The sequence below is a fragment of the Sciurus carolinensis genome, chromosome 3 (assembly GCF_902686445.1).
Source record: "Sciurus carolinensis chromosome 3, mSciCar1.2, whole genome shotgun sequence".
Taxonomy (NCBI): Eukaryota; Metazoa; Chordata; class Mammalia; order Rodentia; family Sciuridae; genus Sciurus; species Sciurus carolinensis.
The window spans coordinates 143,807,110-143,824,226 of NC_062215.1; the positions used below are offsets into that span (position 1 = coordinate 143,807,110).

At 35.3% G+C, this 17,117-nt stretch overlaps 1 protein-coding gene and 1 long non-coding RNA gene across 5 annotated transcripts in view; one reads left to right on the forward strand and one right to left on the reverse strand.

Annotated features, from left to right (window-relative positions):
* Window positions 1-17,117, reverse strand: part of Hecw2 (HECT, C2 and WW domain containing E3 ubiquitin protein ligase 2) — a 373,687-nt gene that overhangs the window by 62,212 nt on the left and 294,358 nt on the right. For all 3 annotated transcript variants that reach the window (XM_047544667.1, XM_047544666.1, XM_047544668.1), the window contains 3 exons: window positions 14,607-14,741; window positions 11,144-11,246; window positions 9,085-9,181 (listed from right to left, as the gene is read on the reverse strand). In XM_047544667.1, coding sequence (XP_047400623.1) covers window positions 9,085-9,181; window positions 11,144-11,246; window positions 14,607-14,741 — 335 coding nt within the window. The remainder of the gene's footprint in view (window positions 1-9,084; window positions 9,182-11,143; window positions 11,247-14,606; window positions 14,742-17,117) is intronic.
* Window positions 8,521-11,791, forward strand: LOC124979860 (uncharacterized). Of its 2 annotated transcripts, none has more exons than XR_007107700.1 (3): window positions 8,521-8,786; window positions 8,943-9,102; window positions 11,028-11,791. It is a non-coding gene; the product is annotated as an uncharacterized LOC124979860 (long non-coding RNA). The 2 variants fall into 2 exon arrangements; XR_007107701.1 differs by having other exon boundaries at window positions 11,031-11,791.

Here is a 17,117-nt window from a genome sequence, read left to right on the forward strand (position 1 = left end):
CCAACCAACATTTTGGTGAAGTTAAAGGAGGGCACGTGTTTAGAAACAATCAGAAGCAGCAGAGCTCTAAACCGCAAAACTCTCTGGATTGCAGACTCTGCACACTTGGGTTCCTGCAGATACAGTTCAGTAACACAGTCACCAGTACGTAAGTTTTTAAAACTGCCTGAGGATAATTTTAGAGAAGTACCCTTGACTTCCCCAAAGATATAATGACAAAAAAAGGAAAAATAGCACTGATGTTCCTACTTCCTATTAGAGTCACAGGGCATGGTCTAACTTTACAGATGGAGCAAAGCAGTAGAAAGGTTAGCTTTTCTTTCCACCTCCCATTACAAAGGTTAGATTTGGAGGTTTAGGTCCACATGGTCTTGTGATTCTTATGGAGGTACAGAAGTGTAATGAATTGCCAATATGTTTGGGAGCAAAATGTGTCATTAATTGACATAAATTATCTCCAGGCTAAGAACTAAGAATGACTTCTCTTTTTGCTTGCTTTTCCATTATAAAATAAGCATAATTATAGAATGCAAATAAAATATTTAGCATAGAGCCTATTATATTGTAAGTTCTCAGAAATTTTTAACTGTTGATTATATTATTAGGCAGGCCTCATACATGTTTATTCTTTTCTCTACAGACAGTATGACCTATTATAAACAGTAAGGCTAGATTTCTGATGACCCACTCTTTTTTTCTGTTTGTTATAAGCAAGCCATTCTAATTATGCAGTTCATTCCACAAATATTTATTGAGTTCTTCTATGATATATAGTAGATAAGACACTGGCCTCGCTGTAAAACATGAAACAGGGCTATGAAAAGCACAGAGATAATCCATATGAAGGGTTTATATGCCTCATAATTCAAAAGATGATGGGAAGTGTGATTCTCAATAAAGCAAAATTCATTCCATATACAACAGTCCCCCCTTAGCCATGGTTCCACCTTCTATAGTTTTAGTTACCTGTGGCCAACCACAGTCCGAAAACATATGGAAAATTCCAGAAGTAAAACATTCATAAGTTTTAAATAACTTTTATTATAGCATATTGTTGTAATTTTTCTATTTTATAAGGCTATTGTTAATTTCTTACTGTACCTAATTTATCAATTAAACTTTTCCATAGTTATGAATATATATGAAAAATGCAGTGTCTAGGGTTCCATTATATGTGTGGTTTCATGCATCCACCCTTAAGGGGGGATCTACTGTGAAGCAAAACAATTTTGGACTTTGTAAAAGAAGTCTTGTTATGCCTGGTGCAGCAGCACATGCCTGTAATCCCAGCTACTTGGGAGTTGAGGCAGAAGGATCACAAGTTCTAGGTCAGCCTAGGAAACAGGGAGATGCTGTCTCAGAATTAAGAAGAATTTTTTTTTTTTTCCTAAATACTGGGGATATAGCTCAGTGATCGTGTGCCTCTGGATTTAATCCCCAGTACCAGAAAAAAAAAAAAAGTTTCATTATTATGCACAAAAGCACCTGGTTATAATACATCTTTCTTAAGGCATTTTAACAGTTTAAACCCTAAGCCTATCATTATTCTGAGGAATTAATATCTAGGATATACAGGAATATATAAGTAGTGGCTAATATTTTCTTACAAATTATAATATTTTATTATGAATTTGATAACGAGTATTTTAATAAAAATGTATTCAGGAATTGAAGTTATATTATAACTCCATGTAATTTTGTTTTTTAAATAAACACCAAAAAAAAAAAATCCCACAAAAAATGGTTATTATGAAGCACTCAGAATGGACAAGCAAGTTAAATAGCGTGAAAAGAGAGAGGTAAGGATAGCGGTATTTTCCGAAAGTGATATAAAATGCCTGGCAAAGGGAAAATAATGTGAAGTACCAATTTCAGAAAAACAGTCCACAATAACTAGTAGTTTCTCATATTTTGGCAGTTATAATTTAGAAGATCAAAAAAATCTACCCACAACAGAAACAAAGACATAAAATACTTTGGGAAAGCCTAAACAGAAAAATCCAGTTCCCTATATAAAGGGAACATGAAATTTTTATTGCAAGAAATGAAAGAACCAAATACATTAAAAAAAGATACAGATATGAAATTTAAAATAGACAACTGTACATATTTTAATGGTATATAAATTACTTAGAAATAAAATATAATTATAATCAAAATCCCAATGTAATTTTAAAAATTGAGAACATAATTCAAAATTTCACCTGAAACCTCGAGAATAATCCTAAATGCTAAGGGAAATCTAGCCATTATCAAAATAATTGCTAAGTTGCTATTTTCTAAGCTCTAAAATGACACACTAGAATATACAACAATAGGCAAATTATTATAATAAAAAGATGAATCTTTATGTTAACCTGTCTAATGGAAATGTAGCTACTTATCTCTTAAGATAAAATTTCAGGTGCTATCACTAAGTTCCAAATATATGGTCTATGAAATTGATAGATTTAATATATTTTTATCAACATCCATTCTATACAATGTAAGCTATGAGGTCCTGTAAGGATTAAAAAGATGAGTAAGATGTATACCCTGACTTCATGGCATATGATTTGGAATATAAACATATAACAAGGGATAGGGTAGAAAAACAACAAGACGCTCTGAAATATTTTAACTGCAGATGTTACCATTACACTATTTCTACTATAAATTATTAACATCAGACAGATAGGATTCCCTGATGGGTCCACAAGATTGTCTTCAGTAAAACGTTCTCTCCCCACTGAGGAAATGATTCAATGGGATGTATCAATAAAAAACTATTTGTATACAGGACAATGTATATCAAACAAGGTAATTTTAATTTTAGCAATGGTTATTTGAAGTTAATTTTTTTCTGACAATAATTAGCATTTCTATTTAAATTCACTGATAGACAAAATGCATTATTAACAAAGAGAGGATACTTATTTTATTAAAAATGCTTCTTATTCACTAATAACTGGGTGATCACTAGAAACCATTTTGTGCTATCACAAAATGATAAACATGCTCTATGATTTTGAAATGGATTTATTATTCTTTTGGATTTGGGAAAAGCTTTGAGGCTGAATTCAGTACTGATATTTGCTTTCATTCACAGATGGTTCATGTCTGATGGGCTACTGAAGGAAGACATTTTACTGAACTATTTTCTTGATAAATGCAACAGAATATAGCAAAAATTCACAGTGAAACATATATCTGAAATACGGTCATTCCTAGTTTAAGGAAACAGTTTTGAAAATCCCTAAGTGAACCATTTAAAGAAAGGAAACACAATGTTTTGGAGAATTATCTAGTGGGTGAACGTATTTGTAATTTGAGGAATCTTTCAAGGTTAAATGAGGAAACTATATTTATAGGAAAACAATTTAATAAATATCTGGTTATGATACCCTAAAAAAAAAAAAAAAAAAACCTAAACTAATTTTGGCTAATAGAGTTCTCATTTTGGGTTTTTTTTTAAATCAATTTTTTCTATATATATATATTTAGTTGTAGGTGAATACAATACCTTTATTTTATTTTTACATGATGCTGAGGATTAAACCCAGGACCTCATGTGTGCTAGGCAAGTGCACTACCAGTGAACCACAACTTCAGCCCTTGTCTTGGGTCTTTTTTTATCTTAGGTAATTGTATAATTGTTTTAAAATTAAGAGTCATGAGATTCCATGTACAGAAAATAAAAATTAGAATGTGTATATGTCAAAAGCCTGGACACATCTATAAATTAGCATATCCATTTAAATTAAACATGGGTAGAGTTATTATTTTTACAGAAGTCATAAAATAGGTGATTGGTTCTACGAATCTGTTTCTTACTGACTTAGGAAATAAATTCCCAAACCTCTCACTAGACCTCCATGATAATGAGCTGCTTATGAAAATATTTTAACACACCTTTAGTTGGCTTTGAACTGTTATGTTACTGATATTGTGATATACTTGGTCCTCAGTAATTTCTTCTGATTCTTGTTGAGCCCTCAAAGTACAGAGCAATCAAGGCTAGTTTCATTGTATATGTATAAAAGATTTTAGAGAAAAGCTCCTTATATGAAACTGTGAAAATAGAACTAGAAAGTCACCTACACAAATGTTAATCACAGAACTAAGGAGGTTCGTAGGTGCATTTCAATTGTACGCACAGAAACACATAGTTCCATTTATAGGTATGCTCAGTCTCAAGGCTAGTGGTTTTGCAAATTAGAGAAAGTTCAATGGCAGAGTACTTTAAATTGAGTCCTTGTGATACAATCAAAAAGTGAAACACAGACTACTAATATATTAATTTCAATTTATTATAGGTTTATTGTGCTTACATAGTACCATGTGCTATGAATACCAACGAATACCAAGTATTAATTATCTCATTTAATCTTCAAAAGAACATTGCAGGTTAGAAATCCCCATCCCCATTTTTAGGGTAACAACTTAGGGGGTTGTTAAATGCCTCATACAATGTCACCTTTGAATGATGAGCAAACTGCAGAGCCAGAATTTCAACCTAGGACTGTCTAACCCCTAAATCTGAACTCTTAAGGTCAATACCTCGCCACTTTCTAAGAGCCAGAACTGCTGGTCTCCAGCGAGAGACTTCTAGCAGGACTTCACAATAGTCATTACTATGTGGTGTTTCTAAGTTATTTTAATTGGGTGTTGTAAAAATGTAATAATTATCCCTAAGCAAATGGTGCATAGCTTAGGAAAACAATAGTTCCATTCTAGATTTCTACTATTTAGATTTAGTACAATAAAAATAGAGGATTGCCATGTTGGTCCAGACACCTCAGTGAGCAGTAAACAAATTAGAGAACTCAGAGACAGAGCTAGGCAGGTCCCAGCAAGAAAACACATCAGGACCAGCCGAGATAAATTCATGCTGCTTAGAACAAAGCGTTCAGATGTTAACCGAGATTAATATTTCCAGCCCAATTGTAAATGTAGAAAAAAAATCACTGGCTATAATTTCTCTACTTGAGAAATGGGTTAGATGTTTTGAAAACTGGGGTTTGTTTTATATAAATTAGTTTTGGGAAACCTTATCTTTTTAATTCCATAAGATTCTGTATTGTTTAATAATTTCAAAATGGGGAAAAAAAAACAGAGTAAAATTAAGCTATAACAAATCTTCAGGGCTCTAAAAGTAGAACGATGGGAATATAGAGATCAGTTCTGCTCCAATTAAACCGAGTTTAGTTCCAGACTAGGGAATCCAGAGACACAAATACATTTTCCTTTTCTGGCTCAGGACTTTTTGGAATTCCAATTTTCTGATTTACTAATAGTTTAAGATATGAAATGGCCTGATTTACCCAGAATGAACAAAAGTATCATAGATCACATTCTTTTTTTTTTTTTTGTACCAGGGATTAAATTCAGTGGCACTTAACGCTGAGCTACAGCCCCGCCCTTTTCATTTTTTAAAATTTTGAAACAGGGTCTCACAGAGTTGCTTAGGGCTTCACTAAGTTGCTGAGGTTGGCTGTGAACTTGTAATTCTCCTGCCTCAGCCTCTGAAACTGCTGGGATTACAGGCATATGACATCAAGCCCAGCACAGATCACATTCTTGTGGCAAGGGAATTTCTATAGGAAGTGCTCAAAGAGGAATCAGCCTGGTGCCCAAAATAATTATCAGTGATTTCTAGGGATAGCAAGACCGGCAGGAAGTAGATTTAGTGGCTAGATCTAATAATCACATTAAGATAGGAACTTCTCAACTCTTAACTTAGGGTTTTGTGACATTTAGATTCTTTATTGTAACAGAACATTGTACAAACACCAAAACTAAAAATTCTACTGCATAATATTCGCTGATAAAAGAGTATTAAAAGTTTTTTTAATGAATGTATTTTATTTGGATACAATATAGAACTTTTTACTTTATTTCTTGTTTTCATGACATAGCATACAAGTATATTGATAGGATTACTGTCTTGCAGTGAGAACCAATAGTAGGATATAACAGTCCAAGGGGTACATTTCCCATTTGACAGATGGTAGCAAATCTGGATGCTGAGTTTTCTAACTGAGGAAATAAACCTCTTTCAAACTTAAGGGGAAAAAGCAGGGTGCAAAGGAACAACAACTTGGTGCCATTCACATTTGCATGAGGAGTGATTTCAATACAGCAGTAGAAAGTAAAAGCCATATTCTATTGCATGGAAACCCACAGCCACTCCAGGAAAAGACACCCAAGTGGAGTCTCGAGGAGGAGGAAGCTATGTATGAATAGAAACTAACAAATAGCGTGCTGTTTTCTGGTTTAGGGAGAATCACACACAAAGGAAGCAAACTACAAAATAAGAAGGCATGCCTATTTCAATCTCCAAGGCTGCCCCTTATTTCCTCATTATTTTATGGACAGAATATGAAGGTTTATTTCTTTGAAGTGGATATGCATCGAAAACCCTGCCGGTGTTGGTATCCTTGCTTAAGGCAAGAGACGTGATCCACAGGCACATGCGAGATATAGATTACCCAGTGATTCTATTCCACACGTAAATTTATGCTACAGTTTGAATGTCCATCAAAGGACTGTGTGTTAAAGGATTGGTCTTCAGGAAGGTGCTATTGAGAGGTACTGTGGTCCTGTAGGAGGAGGTACCTTATTGGAGGTCTTTAGTCCACTGGGGTTGAACACCAGAAGGGCACTGTGGGACTCTGGCCTCTTCCTCTTTCTTTTAATTCCTGACCAGAGGTGAGGAGTTTTGTTCCAATATATGCTGCCCACCACTGCCATCTGGCATTCCCACCATAGGCTTAAGAAAAAAGGTCTTCCTGATTATGGACTGAGACTCTAAAACCATGAACAAAAATAAACTTCTTGTCTTTATTAGTTAATCACCTCAGGTATTTTGTTATAGTGACAGAAAGTTAATACAATCTGTTATTAAAAATATCATTGAAAAATGAGATTAAACTCCAGCTGTGTTCCATTCCTGCCACTTATGGGAATGCTCCTTACAATGCAGTTTTTAACTACATGAAACAGAATGTTCTCTCATGTATACAAACTTCCCCTTTATGTCATTATGATAATAAACTATCAAAAACTTTTCAGAAAATGAAAGTACGATGTGACACACACATTAGTTCATTGATATAAGTTCCTGTTTCCTTCTACTTGTTCTGACTACATTTGCTTTCCATGGTCATATTTAATAAGGGTAAATAGACAGAAACATATTCCAAGGCCTATCAGATGATTTCTTAGTAAGGGATTACCATGCGAGATATATGTTAGAAGAAAGATTATGCTTAACTGAGAATCCCAGGTTTTACTCAAATATAAAATCTTCAGCACTCTTCAGAAGATTAAAGACTTAAGACTAAAAAAGTAAAAAGAAAATAAAAATAAAACTGGAAATTGCCATTTGGAACCTGCAGCTTTCCTTTCTATTGGGGTCTGTTAAGATCTGTCAAGTCATTAAAAAATAATAATAAAGTTAAATGCTCTGTTCAGGTGTTCGGGTAGCTTAAATCATCTAATCTCTCCCATGGAGATTTAAAGATACATTAATTATTTAACATACTAATGTGAAGTGCAAAGAAAAAGTGGAAAATTTGCGTTTCCTCCTTCTCCTTCTCTTATGTGGGTATTGGGGTTCCAGAGGAAGAAACATGATCTAGATCTGTGTGTGTGTGTGTGTGTGTGTGTAAGCATGACTGTATAGACACGTGCTGTGGATGGAGGTGGTAGAAATTAGAGAAAATAGTTTTCTTTATCTTTTGGCTAGCAAAATAGGAGGAATTCAGCTTATCTCTTTGCTTTGATTTGAAGTCCAGAATCACTCAGATCTTTAATTAGACCGTGGAGGAACTCATTTCTGCAATTTTATTAGCTAAAATATCTAAAGCACCATTCTCTAGACCATGGATTACTGAGTAGATGCCATAATAAACAAACATACCAAATCCACACTTGTATAATTTTGATATCTTTTTTTGTGATTGAGAACAGCATGCTCATGTTGGGGAAAGGACTAAATCTTAAGTTTAATGTGAATCATGTGGAAGTGAATTTTCCATATAAGCAACATTTGTAATGTCACACTTGAAGTGTTACATAGTATTAGCCTTTAGAACCTTAAAAGTAAAGACAATTTTAAAAGACAGGAGAAACTGAGAATATCTGATAATTTATTTTCAAATTAACAAATATACTATGCCAAGTGCTATTCTAGATGTCTGAGTTGTAAGAAGGAAAAATAATGAGTCTCATAAGATTCTCTCTTTGCAAGGATCTTATAATCTAATTGGAAAATAAGGTTTTAAGAACTTCAAAAATCAAAATTAAAGCACAGAAGTCAAATAGCCAAAAGAGTACATTAAAAAAAAATGGTACCTCACATGATAAATCACCAAATTAGTGTCTGTAAAGGTGACATGTAGGGCCTTGGGTTATGTAATATTAAATTCCCCCTTTTCTATCTCCACTGAGATTGAGAAATACTAGACTAGATCATGAGACTGGGACTCCACAGAAGAGCTGAAATGTTTCAAGGAAGAACTTGTCCTGGGCTTTGAAAAAGAGATCTTTCTTGCCAAACTGAGAAGAGAAAAACTTGCCAGGAAGAGAACAGCATGTATTCAGGAAAGTCAAACTAGGCTGGAAGGGCTAAAGAGCTATTTAGAAGAGAGGGTTCATGCAGGGGGAATGCTGGACAGCACAAAGAATCGGACTCCCTTCTTGGGTTCCGTTGTGTCTTTACTATGGAAAAATGTGAATACCAAGCCTAAGACTCTACAAATCTCAATTCAATTATTTTGTTTACTCAAGCTACACTAGAGAAGGTTAGTTTTTTTTTTTTTTTTTTTTTTTTTTTTTTTAATAACCTGGATATCTAGGGTGATTCTTGGCTATTAATTTTTCTTTGTTTCTCATGCTTTTTCTTTAAAGAGAGCTCTACATGTGTTTAGTTAATCTCATTCAACTTTTATACTTTATAGATGCCAGAACTGCAGTGAACGCATGTTGATAACCTAGAAGATTCCTTTGTAAAGAATGACAGAAAGAGTGACTTTCCGAATATTAGCAAGATTTAATGGTTGGGGCTTATACAACTTGAACCAATACCAAGATTATGGTTACCTGAGTGAGTGATTCCTGGTAAGATCAGGTTGACGCTCCTGTAGAATTTCAAAGATGTTGGGCTGACGCAGAAATGCAACAATCTTGTCATTATAAGCTGAAAAAAATTCAGAAAAGACAACGATTTTTTAAAAAAAATTTATCATTGGTTTTATATACATAAAACCAAACTATCTTTACAGTTAATATTCCCATTGTCACTTCTATCACACAGACTGGCATTCCAGTGTGAGTCCAACCTGTTATGTGAGCATGTCTTATATCTGATGTGTGTGGCTTACTTAAGTATTCCTGTTAAACTCACTTCGACTCTTATTAAACTTAATATGAACCATATTTATTTTCAAATGACAATATTAGTTCACCAAGATTCTAGATAATGATCATTTTAAGCTTACCAAATTCAACCTCACAGAAATGACAACAGTCATAAATGGAAAATCATTTTCTGGTTAAATATTAGCCAGTCAGAGAGGCAAAAGGGCAGAACCAGAATTCCCCAAATACAAAAGATGTAAACAGCTACAATCAAAATGCAAAGGACAAATCATTCCCAAAAATCTATGTGAAAATAAATTAAGCCACAAATTGCTCTTTACAAAAACAATTATACGAACAGCTACAACACAATCATCATCACCTATGAACACAACATGCTTAAAAAATTTACGTTCCAAATCAGGGCCAGCTAAAGAAATTTAAAAACAATTAATTAAAATAGGTTAAGTGCTCTGTTAATAACCTATTTTGTCAAGAAAATGAATTTGTTTACTTAAGATAATTCAGCTCAATTAGATTATTAAGAATGAGAAAAAGGCATAAATATACTTAAATTCATAGAACAGAGTGGATTCTCAAATGTAGGAGTTCCTTGGCCAAGTCAACACTTTTGTGTTTATACATATGATTAAGATGAACACGTTTTTAGAAAAACTAACAAATGATTAAATAAAAGAAGTATAATTCTTAGACATCTGCCATCTGAAATTTTATGTTGCATTATGCTGCCCATACATATAAATTTTATTGGAGTATAAATAAAAAAATTTTAAATGCTATCTGCTAAAATGTAATCCCAGTGTCAACTCAAAATGTTTCTAAATATACATTTCATTATATATGAACTAAAAGGTCTTTTTATAATTTATTGGTTTTTATGTTCCATCCAAGATTAGAAACCACATAACTTTTTCAGCAACAATTTTTCATAGCACCTTAAAATTCTATGTGTGATATTTAGTATCATAAAAGTAATGACCTAATTAAACATAGACTGTTACACTCCACCATAGATTTCTTCTTATCCAGTGGTTGTCAAATAGCTTTAGCTCATTGGCATTACACTGCATTTCACCACATAGTCGGTTTTTTGTTTGTTTGTTTGTTTTAAAGTAAAAATTTTAAAATAGAAATAGACAATGGAGAACTGCTCTAATTTATGATGTTGGAAAAGGGAGCCTATAAGACCTTCCCTTGGTCTATCCACTCTACCTGCCTTAGGGGCCCAGGTTTGAAAACCATGGATCTATTTTAATGTCATCATTTTAACACTCAAGTTGTTTTTTAGGCCTATATGCCCACATTCTTTTATTTTTAGTTTACTATTTTGAAGGTTCTTGCTGCCTCTTATTTGCTACAAAAACCCCTTAAGAATGTGCTATCTTTGCTTGATTACTTTGCGAGGTGACTACAGATTAACACATCATGCAAATTCTGTCTCAAGCCTTAAATATACCCTAAGTGTATGCTTGCCCACATGCTTAGTTTACGATTGCAAAATATATTACCTTAATAAATTATTTTGCCTTAACTTCGACAACCTAAGACTCCTACTTAGAAAGTGTAGAGTAGTATTTTTAAAAAAGCTCATTCTATAGGTTTTTATAAGACAAAAGCCATTTGAGACTCAAGTCTCTGTTTTTGTTATAAATTTCTTAACGCAGCAGTTTCTGAACACAAGGCGGAAAGCAGCAGGCTGACACGGGGAGCTGTGAGCGTAACACGCACGGTCCACAACGACATGAAAGCACAGAGGGATTTCTGGAAAGGGGTGACATACCCACTGGAACCATGTCCTGGTACTGTGGCCTACTGACTGTATTGAATGTGCTGGACGGCCTGGGGAGAACCGGCGGTCCCGCGTGCCGAGAATCTTCTCCTACCTGCAAACACAAGCATCATTTATGTTCTGCATCAGGAGCTAGAGGACTTTGTATCAGCATACCGAACCAATTCGTTCAAAAAATTTAACAACAAACATGGCAAAGTACCAGCCAATCAGAACTCATAGCAGACTTGGGATTCTTGGTCTTCAAAAGACCTGCTCTAGTGGCTGAAGGGGAGAAAAGTTGAGGTATCCACATCCTTGAAAGGAGTTGGGGCAGTGAGTATTTTTATTTTATTTGTTCTTTGTAGGTAGTGAGTATTTCCAAGTGGCACAGAAGTAGTTCAATATGCTTGTAATTACTGGGGCTATGGCAGTTAAATAGCAGACTCATTGATCAGGAATAACTCCTGCATTGACAGAACACAAACCTGCAACAATACAATCAAAGGGCAGAACTGGGAGGTACAAAGTGTATTGGGAAAGTGCCAGGATATTCCTTCTTTTGGCTAAAGCAGACCAGGGAATTCCCTGTCTCAGCAGAGGAGGAAACCAAGAGCAGCACTCTTCCTATGGGGTTCCGAGTTAGTGTATCATCTCCTTAGCAGCCTATTAGAGCAGCTGGCATAACAGCTCTTTCAGGTTTGAGCCTCCCACACCAGGGAGCTAATAGTGGCAGGTGTGGAGAAGCTAAATAGGATTGCCCTAACCTGAATTATTTATTGTACCTGCTACAGATTTAGAAAGTCATACATTCAAGTAGATAACAAAAAAATACCCATTTGCATTATTGCCAGAACACTCTAGCATGTTCCCCATATTATAGAAGTCTTTTAAGACATTAATAGAACAGTAGAGTAATAGAATAAAAGAACAAGAGGCAAAATAACATATTGGATTTATAACCTAGTACTTGTGAAATGAAGCTTCTTCTTCCACCCACTGGAACCTTCACAACCATTTTATCATACTGCTTTGGTTCAATATTTGTTGAGGATTTTTCTGAAGGTCCTCACCCTAGAAACAACCTCTCCACCCTCCACTGTTTGCTTATCCTTCAAGAATGTTCTCACTCATGCTTCAAAGTGTAGGTCAAACAGCCCCTCCTCGATGAAGCCTTCCCTTCCCTTCAAGCTGAAGTTAAATGCAACCTTCTCTGAGTTCCCACAGGATTTGGTGTAGATTTCCAAAGCAGTTACCATTATTAACAGCTTATATTATTTGTCAGTTATACCTCAAAAAAGCTGGAAAGAAATTTCAAAATGAAAAATATCCACAATTATCTAAAGAGGTCATTACAGTACAGTTTTCTTTCCCAACTACTAAAAAAAAGCTTTATAAAGTTTTTTATTCATTTTTATTATTATTTTATATTTTCTCTCCTAATAAAGAACACAAACAACAAATGTTAATTATTTGTATTCCTCATGATGCCAACCACCATGTTTCTACACTATAGTTCATGTTTGCCATGAATTTGTTGAATGAAAGACATACCAATATTTCTATTAATTGGAATTCTTGCTGAATGAGTTTACAGAATAGTGGCTGGAAAGACTTGTGTACACTTTCTCACTAGGTTTCTCCCGAGTTATTGTCTCTGAGAAATGGAATCAGTCACTCTGTGGAGATTTCATCATTAATTAACTATTGTCTATCAGTCAGAGAATGTACCATTTCAATACACCAATATATATCATTTCCCTCCTGTCAACATATTGCCACATGTCTCATTTCCCTGAACAGACAAAAGTCTTCTCTAAGACCTCACTTCTTGAAACCAGACCATAAAGCAGGAGGTAATTCCTCTGGTAAGTATGGGTAGCACATCAAGATGCACAGGACTCCAACTACTTCATCAGAAAGCGCCTTCCCGGCAAAGGTTCAACAACACTGTGGCTGAATGCAGAGTTCCATGGTGCTATTTCGAGTCTACTGCTCAGTTTCTACCAATAGGAAGAGAAATCTTCATTCAAATTTTCACATACCCCTTAGGGCCTCTTTCCCACAGCAGGCTACTACCAGACCATGAAAATAATTCAAGTTCAGAAATAGAGGGGTTGAAAGGAAATGTTAAGTGTAACTATTAATTTTATGTGTATTTCCCCATGAAAAAAGTCCTAATTTGACCCAACAGCCAGCTTCATCTTACAGTCACAGTAAGATAATGGCTAAAGTGCACAGGACATGTGATAAGACAATTATGCTACACATGGCACACAAGGTCCAAAGGTGGGAGGTCTGTTCTGGTTTCAAAATGAATGCTCTCAGAGTCTTCCAGCTCACCACTAATGGTTTATATGACAGCGAGGTAGAGATTTATAAGCTACTCATAAAACATAAATATTTTTGTGCATACCTCATCCTGCAATAGATTTATATATCATTTTTATATGAGCTTCTCATGTATAATTCTTCTGTGCCTGCACTTACAACCAGCAAACACATGATGCATTACAGAAGGCATTTAAATCATGAGGGGAAATTCCAAGAGCACAATTTTGATGAATCAAGTCCAGTTATTTATTGCATTCATAATTTTTTTCTTTTAAGAAAGACCACAAAAATATTTGATTTACAATATAATATTGAAAATGTGTTATGTACTTAGACATGAAAGGTATGCTGCAGAGGAATCTTAATTCTATTTGTCTGCAGGGAATAGTTAGAAACAATGTACATTAAGCAATGATAAACACTCAAAGCATAAGCCTCATCTAAGGAGAAGAAAACTAACTCAACCTGAAACATTCCTTGTGTTTAAACTGCTGAAGAAAAAGTTAAATCAAGAATTTATGTTTCGGGTTAGGGTATTGGAGGGCCCTCATGTGGTTACCATGGGCCACTGCAAACTGGCACGTAGAACACTGGAATTTTCAGTAATTCTTAGTTCATCCCATTTTCTCTTTAGTACATAAATCAACCCTACTGGACACATCCTAATCTTAAGGAATACTAGTGAGGATTCCACAACCCCATAGTCTTGGATGAATATTTTAATCCAGCAAATCTCACTTGGGAAATTCTTTCCTACATTGAATAAAGTTTCAGCACACTAAAAGTTTCATTCATTTCTTCTCTTTTCCTCGGGTGTGCAGGAAGGCTCATTACCATCTTCTCATGACATTTTAGGGCATCATCAATTCTCTCTCACCTTTTTCTGAGTTAATAAAAAAAATCTACTCTTCAATCTTTCCTCACACGTCCTACCTTTTAAATTTGTAATCTAGACCAAACATAATTTTTAGAGAAGCCTGTCAACATTCTAAAGCTTTTCATCCTCCAAAGGATCCTCCTTAAATCAAACTAGAAAAACAAAGCAAAGCAAAACAAGTAATAAAAAGCCAACCCAATTCCACCAACCACCACATCCCGGTAGCTTCTATCAACCAACAGATCCCTAAAGCATGTGACTCACCTCACCCGCACTGTGGCTACGTTGTCTGGTCAAGTGTTGCCGATGAACCAGCGCACTTGTGGGTCTGCTGCTTTGCAGTGGGAGCCGAGGATCAATGAAAGTGGTGGTTCGGGAGTTGTGGTCGACAAAAAATGCCTAGGATACAATCCAGCAAATCAATAGAGAACACATGCCACGTCCGTGTCTTAGCTGACTTAGAACATCACACCTTCAGGAAAAGGTCCACTTCTAAGTAAGGATGTTGGATCCATTCTCTCATACTTTCTATGTTTTACTGCTTCTTATCCCTTAGGATAGAGCAGAATAGAGAGAGCCACACTTAGACTGGGCCTAGAAAGGAGCAGGAGGGAACATGAACATTCTAGAAAATACTCCAAGAGAGAAGTGATGAAGATATAATCTTAGAAGGATGCCCCAAGAATGGATATTTGGGCTTCTTTTGATGGATCCTCTTTAGGCTCCTCCCATATGTGGTAATTATAAGTTCTTATCACCTGAAACTTCAGCATCACTGAATTCTTCTCTTTTTCTTTTCTGAAGCAGTCAGCTATGGAGCCCTTCCCACTGCCCAGTGCAGTGGCCTCTATTTGCCTGTACCCTCCCCCTGCTGCCACTGCCCATCCTGAACCACTCCATTATTTCCGGACTTTATCTTATACATATAAGTACTAGAAGTTTCTCAGTTGTTCCACAGCTCCACCACCTTTTGTCTATTTACTTGGCATCTTACTATAACAATAGTCCCTCTAAACACAGATTATATTACCACCTGTTATGGTTTGGATGTGAGGTATCCCCCAGAAGCTCATGTGTGAGACAATGCAAAAAGGTTTAGAGGAGAAATGATTGGCTTATGAGAGCACTAATCCAATCAGTGAATTAATCCACTAATGGGGATTAACTAAGTGGTAACTGAAGGTGGGGAAGGTGTGGCTAGAAGAGGTGGGTCATTGAGGCATGCCTTTGGGGTATATATTTGGTGACCTGAGTTTAGTGTCTCTCTGCTTCCTGATCATCATGTGAGCCCCTTTCCTCCACCATACTCTTCCACCTTGATGTTCTGCCTCACATTGAGACCTGAGGAATGGAGCCTGCCGTCCATAGACTGAGACCTCTGAAATTGTGAGCCCTCAAATAAACTTTTCCTCCTCTACAATTGTTCTGATATGACCTTTTAGTCACAGCAGCAAAAAAGCTGACTGAAACACCACCCTAATCCAAAGTCTCTAAAGGTTACCCCATTGTCTATAGATGAAAACATCCTAATACTTTGGTCAGTTTTTTAAGACTAAGATTCTTCCTCCTGTTTGCCTTTCTAGTTTAGTCATCCATCACACACCCAAACCTTATCACATACCTACCATGACTTTGGGCAAGTTGCTTCAGTTCTCTGAGTTATAGATTTCTTATAAAAACATGTCTCCCTCATTCATAATAAACATTTCTCCCACTAACAGTTTAGGAGGGTGGAAACCATGTCTGTCATGTTTACTTCATGCTGACAACATGAAATCATGAATGAACATAAGCCAATTATCTCAGTGTTGTAGTAAGGATCAAATGCAATGTAGAAAGGTATTTTTGTTTGTTTAATTGTAAAAGTCTATACAAGTGCAACTTATCATTAGGCCAAATGTTACAAGTTTTCAAAGTAAAGTTCACTCAAGATAATAATGAAACCTGGTATCTCAAGTTCAATTAGAAATTCATCAGATAAAGTGAACTGAGCCACCAAAGATGAAAGAGAATATTAGTAGAGACAGGAGACTCAGTATCTAGAAATCAAACATCCAGGCACATGATGTATGATCAGTGACCTAAGTAAAAAAGAACTGACTTTTCAAACTGATAGAACTCAGTTAACAAAGTACCTGAAAGACTGGGAATAAATATATCTAGGCAAATGCAAGAGACAGATGGTATATTTATGCCTATTTTAAAAATCACTTCCCTATTAATGGAACAAAAAGTTTCTGCATGTACATAACCAGGAAATGGGGCTGCATAATTTGTTGGTAGTTCGAGTTAGAAAAAACAATTTACTTTTTTATAAAAAAATAACTTTAAGATCAAGTAAAGTGATGGATGCACTAGGAAAAAAAAAGCAGGAAAAAAAAGGATATAACATGACTTTTTCTTGATTCCTTCTCTTAATATCTGGTAAGCAGGCACAAGGGTGAAATGGAGGTTTTGTGTGAGATTTTGTCACCAGCCTCCCTTTTTCTTCCCTAACCTATCAGGTGAACATCTTTTTTTCAAATCTTATAAAAAGCACACCAGTCATAAACCCCAAATGGACTTGTACTGATAGGCTCTGGCTCCAAATTTCATCCCAGTGTTCCTCTGATTTAGACTTCAAACACACTTGTCCATTATTTCTGACACAATTTAAAATGTCATAAAGTAGGAATGAAATTATTTTAACAAATAGACATGTTAATGCCTAGTTTTATACAACAGACATTATAATCTAGTCCTATCTTCCTTATGTAAATTAACATTAACAAGTTT